The 13,508-nt window shown below is 42.9% G+C and overlaps 2 protein-coding genes across 2 annotated transcripts; both read right to left on the reverse strand.

Annotated features, from left to right (window-relative positions):
- Window positions 1–230: 230 nt before the first annotated feature.
- Window positions 231–1,093, reverse strand: LOC307246443 (E3 ubiquitin-protein ligase TRIM21-like; the record flags this gene model as incomplete). The annotated part of the gene is given in 3 exon segments (XM_080022353.1): window positions 231–262; window positions 265–807; window positions 1,087–1,093. Coding segments are annotated over 3 exon segments (582 nt in total).
- A 4,619-nt stretch (window positions 1,094–5,712) lies between these two features.
- On the reverse strand, window positions 5,713–13,508 carry LOC307246215 (ankyrin repeat and SOCS box protein 13-like). The gene is made up of 6 exons (XM_080022064.1): window positions 13,413–13,508; window positions 11,420–11,607; window positions 10,599–10,755; window positions 9,811–9,945; window positions 7,511–7,702; window positions 5,713–7,114 (listed from the first exon to the last, which is right to left on the reverse strand). The coding sequence occupies exons 1-6, from the start codon at window positions 13,453–13,455 to the stop codon at window positions 6,987–6,989; spliced, it is 843 nt and encodes a 280-aa protein (XP_079878190.1). The 5' UTR covers window positions 13,456–13,508; the 3' UTR covers window positions 5,713–6,986.

The following is a 13,508-nucleotide window of genomic DNA, read 5'->3' on the forward strand; positions in this document are numbered from 1 at the left end:
TCAAAAAGGCTGAAGAAGAACGCGAAGAATAAACGGAGCAATAACAATATGGTCTTCGCCCACATGCTGTGGGCTTGGAACCTAAATATATAAAATAATTATAAAAAAAAAAAGATTTAACCACTTCTTTGGAGAAATCGGCGGGTAGTAGTGAAGTATAACATCCAATATAAGATTAATTATTTTCTCCATTGACTACAAATCATCTCCCAGAAACTGAAACTAAAATGTTAACCTGTTTGATTGACAGGTGAGATGATCGGGGGGCAGAGTTTTTACCACCGTCATTTAGGTGGGGACTGAAGAATGGGTAGAGTGGTTCCTTAAATGTACAACCAGTAAAAGAGTAGATATGAACCCTGGACTCCACATCATAGAAGGACACCAGACCCTCATCATGATCCACAAACACCCCCACCTTCTGGGGCTTGGTTCTCAGAGAGAGAAGGAGACTTGGAGCAGAAAGAGCCCTGTACTCATTTCCATTTGTCAACCAAATAGTCCAGCAGCCATATTCAGGACTTACTGTGATGTCACCCTTCCTGTTGATGGACTCTGTGGCCACTCCTAAATACCATTCGATCTTCTCTTGAACTTGAACCTCAAAGTAAAATCTTCCAGAGGAGAAGCTCTGCTTTGTTAAGACTAATGCATATTCAGAGAACTTCTTAGGGTTGTCTGGGACTACCTTCCTTATGTTTCCACAATAAACTTGTTTTCCATCTTCAGACAGGATGAGGTTGGGATTTGCTGTATCAGGATCCAGAGTCAGATCTACTTCATGCTGCTGGAGGCTCTTCAGGTCAGCTTCAACTCTCAACTCTCACTTGTTGAGACTTTTTGAACTGAGCAGCCATCTCCGATATGAAGGTATTGAACCGTAATTCAGGTCTAGTGTGGAAAAGCTGTTTGCACACAGGACATCGGTACTGGACTTCACATCCCACATCCCAATATGTTGTAATACAGGCTTTGCAGGAGTTGTGTCCACATGGTAAAGGTTACTGGACTGGTGAACACAGACCAGTGTATAATAATAATAATAATAATAATAATACCCATAAATGTTGGTAACTCTGCACTTACCGGACATGTTAATATCCAGACATAAAGCAAAGGGAAGCAGCACAGAAGCTAACAAGCTAACAAGCTAACAAGCAGGACATAAACAAGGACGAAAACGGAAGTGGTGCTGCGTTCAAGTCACATGGGAAGTTACAGAGTAAAGCTTTCTCTTTATTATGTATCTTATTATTATGATTATTATTCGTTCTCGCAGTGGTGAAATAAGCACTCGGACCTTTTAACACAATTCACGATTTCACAAAAGACAAGCGGAAGATTATATTACATAACATCAATTAATTATAAATAAATATATGTTAAAATGCACCCAGAGGAATACACCTTGCTGTATGTAGAGATGGCATTTATGTTGCTTCTTTAAAATCCATTCTAGGGCTTATATTAGATAGATTAACATTATACGCTACTTACAAAAAGTTAGGGATATTCCGCTTTTGGGTGAAATTTCAGGATGAACCTAAAATGCACTATAACCTTTACAGGTGAACTTAATTTGACCTTCTCTAAACTTTTGAATGCACATGTCCAACTGTTCAGTGTTTCAGTACTTCTCGCACAACTTGCTGTTCTCTTACAAGGAGCTGAACGGCAAAATTCACAACAGGTGTTTGATCCATGAATCGGCCAATACATTTCCTGGTTCACGTTTTGACATCATGAGACCAAGATGACACCTAACAAATGATCAACAGTACCTCACCATTGTGAGGCTTCAAACAGGACGTTCTCAGAGGAAAGTGGCCACTGAGCTTAGAGTGTCACAGAGTGTCACCAGCAGGTTGCAACAGAGATACAGAGACTGGAAGAGTCACAGAAAGGCATGGAAGTGGACGTCCTTTGGCCACATCCCACACTGATGAGCGCTTCATTGTGAAGAGTGCCCTGCGGAACGGGATGATGATGCCACTCAACTCCAGCCACATTTAAGGGAGGTGAGAGGCACCAAAGTGTCACGTCAGACCATTCGAAACTGTTGACATCAGCGTGGTCTGCGTGCTAGACGACCTGCAAGGGTACCTGACCACACCGCCAGGCACAGCCATCATCATCTTGCATGGAGCATTGACGCTGGACGAGGGACCAGTGGCCTCAGTGCTGTTCTCTGATGAAAGTCGATTCCAAAGGGACTTACAATTATTCAAACACCGACGGACGCAGCCATCAGGAGTTAAGCGTTTTGCGCAAGGACACTACAGCATGCTAGCAGGAGGAGCCTGGGATCAAACCAGCAACCTTTAGATCACTAGACCACCAGCTCTACCGCCTGAGCTATCATCCCCACCAGTGTGGGCAGGTGTGTCTAGTCAATACAGAACTGCCCTACACTTTGTGAATGGTACAGTGACAAGCCCAGACTACCTGAATAACATCATTAATCCAGTCATTGTGCCCCTGCATGAACAACACAGGTCTAATTTCATCTTCATGGACGACAATGGTCCAGCTCATGGAGGTTGCTGGAGACTGGGGCACCTCAAATGGAGTGGCCTGCACTTTCTCCAGACCTGAATCCCATCGAAAACCTATGGGATCAGCTGAGTGGCCGTGTAGAGGCTTGTAACTCTGTGCCCCAGAACCTCAATGACCTGAGGGCCCCCTTCAAGAAGAGTGGGGGGCCAGGCCTCAGCAGACAATAAGTCGACTTGTGAGCAGCATGAGACGTCCTTGTCAAGCTGAAATTGATGCTCAAGGGCACATGACAAGTTGAGACATTGACATTTTTTGTTGTGGTAAACCCACCACGGTTGTTGGCTTTTGTTTCAATAAATTGTTTGAGATGAGGAAATCACCATTGCATGCTTCTACTTAAATGCCCTACTTTCATGATATAATATCACTGTAGCATGAACTTTTTACATTTTCCATAAATTTCACCCGAAAGCCAAATATCACTAACTTTTTGTGAGTAGTGTATTTATCTTTTAAGAGCAAAGATAAACAATTGGATGAGGGTGGGGTTTTATTTGCATGGATTTGAATTCAGGAATAAAGAAATATCCCACAAGGAAGAGGGTTTAAAATACACGATACATAGTAAACATTAAACAGTATAATATCTCCAGGCAGGAATGTCTAATTCTTAAATATTGTATGTTTTATGGAATAATAACATACACACATGGGAAGGTCAACACGGTTTATTCAACACATGGAGGTATCAAGTCAAATCCAGAATACGATTTTAATGACAACAAAGACCCTCACAGGAAAAGTCACCATTTTATAGGGATCGGCTCATGAGCACCGTTAAAAGGTGAATACATTTAAAAAAAAAATTAATTTAGTTTAATTTGCATCACGTTACAATATTTGACATAACTAGCGAGTGTCACCTCATCCAACAGACAGATTTCACAAGTCATTTTTATTTCTATGTCTTTATTCATTTGGAACTGGACATTGCCAGTGTTCCTCTCCCAGTTTAGTGTAAAGTACTTTGAATTACATGTGTATTAAGAGGCGCTACGAATAAATATTATCAGGGCTCCAGGCCGAATGGTAGGTGTTACAGAAATTAAAGAGTTGCTTTAATTTGCAGTTTGTCAGTCCGTAAATTTAAATAGAGACGTTGGACAGACATTGGTTTTTACTTGTACAAGGGTCGGATCAGAGATGTGCTCAAGAGCAGCTCCCGGAGATGAACAGCTTATTTTGCAGAGTCAGAAATAATATATGGTCAGTTTGACGTCACAGATTCATACCTGCTCAAGATAAGGCAAACCCTTTGACACACGAAGAACAATGGGGTGTTGTTCCTGCTCTTGCAGCTGCAGGCCAAATACAGCAATGGCAGCGGCAGGAATCCAAGGTTGAGATGTGTGTGCAAGAATTAACACTGTGCTGAAAATAAAGATATGTGACTGAGGTTATATGAGGTTGTGCTATTACTTGGGTGTATTATTAGGGGTCCAGGCCGAAGGGTAGGAACCATAGTGTCTTGTTCCATTATCACATGTCAGTGTCAGGCGTTCAGAAATGGTCCAACCCATGGACACAATTGTATTGGGGACGGTCCAAACACGGTGTTGTCTAAGTTTGATCCACATCGGACTGTTTTTGTAGAAGGAGTTACTAAAAAATGGTGATTTTTCTTTCACACATTGCCATTCCAAAAGGTCACGTGAAAACACTGCAGACTAGTTTGGTCACAGATAGTCAACACTGTGTCATTGTGTCACCATTGCGCAACACAGCACATCCTGCTAAATTTTTTACCATAGAAACGTAGATACCTCAAAAGCCACTGCTGTATGTGGCTGCTAGCGATCAAGATCCACTAGTGAACAAATACAATGTGTATAGAGAGATGCATTGTCGCTTAATTCTGAACCGATTTTCATCAAATTTGGTTTGTTATTAACTTGAGAAATTGAACTTATACTGGTGATACATGATACTGGTTATTTAATGAAATTATATTTAGTTACTGGGGGCGGATCAAATCAGCTCTATGCCAAAACATTTATGTCCCTGTAAAGTGAATTCAGTGATTGGTTTCTGAACACATTATACATGTTAAAGTCATTGCTGAAAACATGTGAATAGACTGAACGATGTCGTACTGAATTGTGGCGTTAGACCGTTAAACTGTTTCTCACCAATTATCTGGTCTGGATTTTTGGGCGGGGCTAAATTATGACTCGATGACGTAGAGCGGCATGGCCCCCTCCTCCTAACACTATATAAACGCCAAGTCGGAAGGTGGTGGTGAAATAAGCTGACAGCGCGGAGTTTGGGATAAAACGCTGTTTTAGGAATAAACATCTGGAGTAAAAGGCGTCTTCAAGGACACCATGAAGTCATGCCACAGAGACCCTGAACAAAAAAGAGCCGTTCTGTTGGTTTGACCACGTGGGGTTTAGCTATGTTAGCATTAGCTGCATGCTAGCAGGCCGCAGAGCCCAGACCTGGCCTGGGGAGGAATCAACAGGGGCCACTGGCGTCCTACAGCCAGACAGCGGCGCTTTGAGGTGAACAACTAGACAAACAGGTATATTTAAACATGGAATTTACTCGAATGTAAACGTTTAACACCGTTGATGTGCTTGGGCGTGGTTTCAGCATCTTGGGCAGGCACGCCCCCAGCGTCTAAGAGCCGAGGGAACTGCCTTTTTTTTTTTTTCACGATTTTGAAACCTTATTTTAAATACTTGGCCATTTTTTGATCCGTCCTCTCTGGTGTGACAAACTCAGAACATAATTTTATTGTCGCTTAACAGGGACATTAACCTTGTGAATAACCACAACTTCCTCTGGGACAAGCAGGCTCCGATCTATGAAAACAATGGGTGCTTACAGCCCGCCGCAAGCCAACTCGTCAACACGGGTAAGAGAGGGACTGAGGATGTCTCCCTGTTTGACACAGGGCTTTTTTTTCTTCATTCAATGAGGAAACTACATCTGTGATAAAAACAGAAAATACAAATCAAAAAACAAAACACGCCAGGCACTGTTTTGATGCTTTCCATGGCAGCACCGGGAAATGCGTAACGGAGAGGGAGTGATCCTCATTCCTCTGCGCGTCCCCAGTTCCAGTTTCTCAGAACAAAACAAATAAGTGTGTTTTTATTTTAGATGTATCCTCCACCACCCCCACCCCACCGGCTCCATGCATAGTCCCCATGACTTTTTTTTCTTTCACCACCAACCGGATCAGCAGCCTCTCTTTCTTCCGGCACCTCCGGATTTACAAATTAGGTACCAACCCTAAGTAACCAGTGGCCAGGAGCTAAAATAAAATAAAGAGGCCCCAAACAGGCTCTCAGAGTGTAGCTGAGGTAGGGTTGGGGTTAACCCACATAATCACTCCAACAACTTTGAAGATATTTGGCATACGCACATTTATATATTAAATGACACACTGAGGCTGATATACAGACTCATAAAATTGATAAGCTCTACATTTTGTTGTGTTGTCCGCACTTTTAAACTCCTTAATAATTCCACTTATATAAAACATGTATATTCTTACAGTAAAATAAAAGCTTTTTTAAAAACCAAAGGTGTGTTGCCGTTGTTCAGCATTCCCTCAAAACACAAAAACAATGCAGATTGCCCCATTCAGCAGGGTGTCAAGCCCCCATTAAGCAGGGTGTCAAGTGGCCATGTGACAAGTAACCACGTGGCTTTGTTGGTCCTCCAATCTATTTGCATTCTGGGAGCTGGCTGAACAAAGCCAGGTGTGGGAGAAAACGTTGAAGGTGTTTATCTCAGAAACAGTTTGCCACACCCTTGTCATTAACAAGTCATAGCTTTAAAAATATTTGCTTGATTTGCACAAGTGGCACCTTGTTTGGAAGCTCGAATTCTTCAGTTTAAAATTATGCGGAAAAAAAAAGTCAAAAGCCACCAGCTGTACATAAAGTAGGCGGTGGGTCACATTTGGTTACATGTCATCTCTAATTGTAATTAGTTATAACATTAACTGTAATAAATTCCTTTGTAATGCGAACAGGGCTTGTGCATTGTTGTCACACTGACTAACCTGGACCCTGTACAGCTGCTGGCTGCAGCCATTATTATTATTATTATTATTATTATAATTAATAATAATGAAAATCTTCCATAATCACATTTTAATGCACGTTGAAGTGAATGGAGAGAAAGCTCTGCTCTCCACCTCCTTTAAATCAAGATAAAGAACATATGTTTGTCGTAGATGCTCCTTATGTATAAACATAAATATTAATTTTGTCCATCATCACTTTTAATGCCGGCACACTCCCGGGTGCCGTCGTGTTTTTCTGATGCTTGTGCGTTAAAACCATCACCCAGTGCTTCTGTGTGCACCAGCTTGGGGTGGGGGGGGTCACTGGTAACGGAGGTTGCTGATGATGAAGGGGTGTGTGTGTGTGTGTGTGGGGGGGGGGGGGGGGTCACTAGTGGGGGGGGGGGGGGGGTCACTGATAGCGGAGGTAGCTGATGAGGAGCTTTGGGATGTCCAGTTGACCTATGACCTCCAGAGCTCGGGTGCCGAGCAGGTTCCTCAGGGTCACTCTGCTGAGCTGCTGCAGCGTCAGGGGCGTGGCTGTGGAGGGACGACACAAGATACAGGAGAGAGAGCGAGACAGACGGAGGGACGGACAGATACAGTATATAGACGGACAGAGAGAGAGGTAGAGGGATAGATTTTCAGCTCATCGTGGCAGTTGAATTTGAGGAGTCGGGCGAGTTTCGTTTACAAAGATTTATCATTTAATTTATGTCTATTTTTTCAAAGTTCTCCATCTTTCCTCCAAAAAAATTCGGTCTATTTCATATTTTCTTTGTCCCAGGTACAATAAATACAAGCGGACGCGACGCTACAAATTATGCGCTCTCTACTGCCCCCTGGTGGCAGGTGCTCAGGTGTATTACCCCCAAAAACCCACAGTTTAAAAAAAAAAAATTACGATAATAAAAAAAGTTAAACCTAAATCCTCACTTTCGTAGCCATGCAGGCAGGCCTGGGAGGCGGAGCCTGGCGGGGCGTGGCTGCTGGGCCTCCTGTCGTGTTTGTCTCTGGCGAACACGTTGGCGCCGAACTGCACCAGCAGCTCCATCATGTCCAGCTTGGAGGCCCTGGCGGCATGGTGCAGCGGGGTCTCGTGCAGCCGGGCCACGTTCACCTTGGCACCTGAGGAAAAAACACGCACGCGCGCACGCGCGTGCGAACGCGCGCACGCACGCACGCACGCACGCACACACGCACACACACACACACACACACACACACACTTCAACTTTCGACAGCAGTTACAGTATAAAAATTCCTATTATTATTAATATTATTATTTTGGAGCCAGTGCCACCAGTGTTAAGCGTTACAATTCAGATTTTGGTCGATAAGCCTGTAACAGATTTCGGCTAAGTAAGAATTTTTCTTACTGTACTTTCAAAACTGGTCAAAACTTGCGGATATAAAACTTTGTAATTTAAACAGTTTCATAGCCTGCTTTTCTTACATCATAGGGCACGGAGGGAGCTGGAAATGGATCATCTCGAAATGATCATATCTATCTACCAATCTTTCTATCTATCTATCTAGACAAATAGAAAGACAAGTAGACAACAGAGAGATAGACAGATAGATATAGGGGGGATGCTCTTTACTTTTCTGTGTGACTTGTGAAGTGCTCCCCGCTGACCTCTCTTCTCTGCAATAAACTTAAGACCCGCACCCCAGGCCACTATCTGAGTGGCTAGAATTTTCCACCGTAACTCCTGGCGTTACCGGCACTCTAACTCCAGATATCTGACCCAATCTCCTTTTACCGGTTGAACCATACGGCTGTGGTCGGGGACCAGGGAAGCCTAAACTCGACCGTGACGTAATCGCAACGGAAGGAGAAGCAGGCGCCTGAGTCAAGCCGATCGGGCAGAATCTAGGACACGAGATCAGCGAACAAACTATGCGTGTAAAGGTGAAGTCTCTGTGGCCGAGACAGCTAAAAGGTTGTTTAACACTGATTGTCCCGGGGACAAGTTCAACTTCCCCCTGTCGGGGTGGCACGACCACTCAGCGGACCATCCAGGTAGAGATGCACCAACCACACGACTAGCACCACACAGACCCCACAAAATGAAAATGGAAAAAATAATGCAGAGTGTGTGTATCTTTCCTATGATGACTGCAGCCGCTGAGCTGCCCGTAATAACAATTTTTGGTATATTCCGGGGCATTCTTGTCATACTGCTGTCTGAACTGACGCCGTCCAGGCCCTGAATGGACCAACTATTTGTACCATCGGGGCCGGAGGGACCATTGACCATCATTCTTAGGCTGCACCGGCTACTGCAGGAGCTGGATAACTGAGGATGCAAGACTGACACAGCCCCTTATGGCCCACGGTCCTGACCTGAGGGGCCAGGACAAAGTAAAATGGACTGACGATGCAGACGTGGCGTTCGAGGACCTGAAAAAGGCCCTCAGCAAGGTGCCGACATTGGGATTACCAAACCCAGACGTGTGGTCGGGGATCATGGTGCAGCAGGAGCCGCGGCTGGAAGCTGGAAGCCCTGGCCATTGAGATGAAGGAAAATGCAGGACACGGGGCAGTTTGAATGGGCCAGGTGGTTGGAGAATCTGTTTGGTAGTTACGGAGCAATGATAGCCAAATACGCTATGACATTTGTAGCCAGTCTCACGGTTTTCGGGTTAAAGTTTTGTTGTATTATTCCTGTGTGACGTAACCTCATCAGCCGGACCCTGGAGAATGAGATTGTCACGCCAAGGCCAATTCACGGCCATAGCACTTGAATGGGCCTTTGTGACCTATGTATATGACTACACCCTCAGCAACTGCCTTTGTGACACCCTCACATTCACGGTCCATGTGACCTGCGTGAGGCTGCTTCAGGGCTCGGAGATGCTCTTTACTCTTCTGTGTGACTTGTGAAGTGCTCCCCGCTGATTGATCTTCTCTGCAATAGACTTAAGACAAAGCGACAGTTGTTGTAATCTCTGTTGAACCTGCACGATCCTCCCTCACGGAACTCTCTGAGTGGCTAGAATCCTGAGTGAATATCCAAATCTTTTTGCATAAATACACAAGTTTCTCAAATAGTTGCCAAATTGGCCTTGAAAATCACGGCAATAATATGGCCCGAGCTTAAGCGGCCTTGATCAATCATTCTTATCACGCTTTCTTTTTTGTCTGCAGGCGACTGCGCATGTGTTCATACTCCTGGGACCAGTGCCGTCTGAGGGATTTTGGTGATTTTAGGGACTCTAGTGGAACCCACCGGCGTTGAGCAGCACTTTAACGCACTCCGTGTGCTGGTTGGCGCAGGCGGCGTGCAGTGGCGTGCCGTAGTAAAGGTCGTAAGCCTCCAGACTGCCGCCCATGGCTATCAGCAGCTCCACGCAGGCCCAGTTTCCTAAAAATAACCACAATTTTATTAAAAATAAAACACTCACACAAAACAGGGATGTTTTCTCTGTTTCTGTGGCTGTTTCCACAGCCCTTTTTTTATGTTGCTTAATTATTTCAAGCAAATGCTAAAAAAATGTTCTTTTCAGCTCAGCTTTAAATTAAGTTTTCTTAACATTTTAAATGTTTATTTTAATGTTTTTTTGATTCCTCTCATTAGATTATTATCATCATCCGGTTTTTACTTGATTTTATTATCTTAATGCTTTAATTATTTTACCTTGTCTTTACATTCTACACCTGTACTCTTCTCATTCTTACTCTTACTTACTTCTACTCCCTCGTTATCCCTATATGTTGTAGCAGTTGCCATGAGTAGGTTAAATCATTTATTTTCTTATCTTAAATTTTTAACTTGGTACTAATAACGTTTTGATATTATTGTTATTATTATTGTTGTATTGTTGTTATTATTGTGTATAATTGTTGTCGTAGAAAACACTATTACTCAATGTCTCCACCTTGCAGCAGCACAGGGTACTGCAACCTGGACATTATTTTATTTGGTCGCGCACTAGATATACAGTAAACACTGTATACATGTATAAATCCTTGCAAAGTGTGCCACTTATTCCCATCGTGTGGCGAGAAAGGCCCCACCTCCCAGGCAGGCCTCGTGGAGGGGTGAGGCGGACCTGGAGGTCAGGGCGGGGTTGACCTTGGCCCCATGCTCCAGCAGGAGGCGAACGCACTCCACGCTCCCCGCATAGCAGGCGTCGCACAGCGGGGTGCTGCCGTCCACGTTCCTGGCGTCCACCTGGAGGGACACGACGCGTGTTGCTGCAGTGCTATTCAAACTGTGGGACACGCCCCCTAGTGGGCTGCGAAGGTGAAGAATTGCTAAAAATATTAAATATTAAATGGAATTAGCCCTCTCAGCTTTTGTCTTTGCGGGTTTTTATTTCTATTTTTAGATTTTCATTAATAATAACGTTTGTTGTTGTTTTCTGACATAAGTAAACAGTATGTGATGGTGAAGGTGTTGCGATCCGTACAATCTAAAATAGGTGCTGTTAAAAATTGCTGTTAAGTCCGAGTTTTTTGTGTTTTTATCCAGTTTTAGCTTTTTATTCATATGCATTTGGTCTTCTTTATTTTATATAATGTCTATGTATATAATATATTAGGTAAAATAATATATAATGTTATGCCTCATGTAAAGCACTTTAAATACCCATAACCGATGTATATGAAATGTGCTGTACAAATAATTCAATAATAATAATAATGGAAAATGTGGAAAAACAAAAAGTAGAATTTTGAAATATCTGAAAGAACGTTGAATAAAAAAAAAAAATACATTGGAAAATGTCAAATATTTTGGGGAAAAATGTGAAAGAAAAAAAAATAAATCGGAAAAAAAGGAAATTAAGAACTAATAGCTGGTGTCTATTATTTAATCCACCAACTGTAGATCTGACCTGAGCCCCGGCGTCCAGCAGCATCCGGACGCACTGCGCCTGGCCGTGGGTGCAGGCCTCGTGGAGTGGTGTGATGGAGTCCACGGCCACCATGTTGACCGACGCCCCGCCCTGGATGAGCTGCTGCAGCCGGGAGGCGTGGCCCAGCGACGCCGCCTTGTGCACCTCCGTCCTCTCAGACCAGCAGCCTGGGGCATTATAGGTAAGAAACACCAGACTGTTATCAGAAACATAAACTTTTTTTTTTTTTATTAGGTCTACTGCCAAATTTGTCTTGTTTATTGTTCATTGTATTTTGAGATTTTTTGTAGACAATTTTTTAACTTACTGCATATTGGCAAAATGTTCTTGCTTATTGTAATATTTATGTTTATTTCATTGTCTATTATAAATGTTTTGGTTTATTGTAGATTGCAAAATGTTCACTGTTTATTTTTGTTGTTTATTGTTCATTTCACCATTTCATCATCAGAATCCCGTCTTTAAGTGGAAATCCATCAGATCATCTGCACTGAAAGGTTCAGAATTCCTTCCAAAATCATTAGATTTTTCTCTCCAAAGATTGCCTTCTTCTGAACCGTTGGTTTATTTTTATTTTCTTGGTCCCTTATGGTAGTGGAGATGGATATAGTTTTATTCCACTGTGAAAGTTTACTGACCACAACCAGCTACACTGCTTTATCACTTCTTGCACAGGCCCAATCTTTTCATTCTTTCCCGGGAAAGAATGCAACTCTGGCCTCCGCCACCAACAACAGAAACAGTCTTGAATCTTAAATCTTGAACAGCATATAGAGCAGGAAACTGCGTAGGGCAAATTAAGTGAATGGCTGTTTTTTATTATGAAATTCCAGCTAAAAAAAACAGTATGGATAGAAATATGGAAAACTCTCTACTGGATAACCACTTTGAAGTTCTGGTGGAGACCGTCCCTGTTCTTCCACAGTTTGATTAAAACATTTTCCATGCACAGTGTGAGGCTCAAGCGGCACAAATCACATGGTCAGAACACATGGCAATGTTTTGTGAGAAGTTAATCTGACAGGGATAAAAATAAAAATAAAAACAATTGATATAGCGGTGTCACAGTTTTTTTTTTTTTTTTTAAATTTTGTTTACACACTCACACACACCCACAAAGAGGGAGTCTGTTTTGTAATTGTATTTTTTTTCATCATTAGTTGAAGAGTGCAAGAGAAAATGGATAAATCTTAAGGAGAGAGAAAGAGGAGCAGGAGCCGCGCAGGGGCAGCGGGATGGCACTTGATTTGTGGGGTAATAAAGAAAATAACCGTGTCACTTAAAAAGAAATGTATTTGAAAAGAGCATCAAAATGAATCAGTTCAGATAACTTTGATAATAATTATTAAAACCAGGCAGAATATAAAAAAAAAAAAAAAATTCTATGCGATTCATAAACGACGGATAAAAACAGTTAAAACAGTTATTTTTCAAGTTATTTTACTATTATTTGCTCATGAACAATGTGAACAACAGTGACTTACACCTGTTCTGCACAAATATAAACGACTTGCTTTATCCATTTGTTATTGTGATCTTAATAATAATCTTTATAAATAAATGCAAATTAACGAAATAAAATCAAAAACATGGGTCACAACAGAGTCCGCAGATTGGCCGCACGCACGCACACGCACACACACACACACACACACACACACACACACACACACACACACACACACACACACACACACACACACACACACACACACGATCCGGTTCTCTTCAAAGAACCAACAATACAAAATCAAAATAAAATGTGTTTTTATTCATCGTAGGGATTCCCGTTAATGTTGCGCCACTGGGTTTCAATAACCTCGGCTTCATGACTTAAAAAAAATAAATTACAAAAAACAGCTATAACGCGTAGAACATGTATCGCCTTTTCTTCCGAGGTGACGCCGTGTATCTGACATTTCGCTGCCGGTAAACGTGGCGGTTGTGTCTCCCGGAGCCGCCGCGCACTCACCGACGTCGCCGAAGAAGTACGGCCTGGAGCCCTCGACCGCCATGTTTACCTTCCTCGCAGCGGCCGCGACGCCCACGACGTTTACGTGCGGCGGGA

Source organism: Zeus faber (genome assembly GCF_960531495.2).
Source record: "Zeus faber genome assembly, chromosome: 21".
Taxonomy (NCBI): Eukaryota; Metazoa; Chordata; class Actinopteri; order Zeiformes; family Zeidae; genus Zeus; species Zeus faber.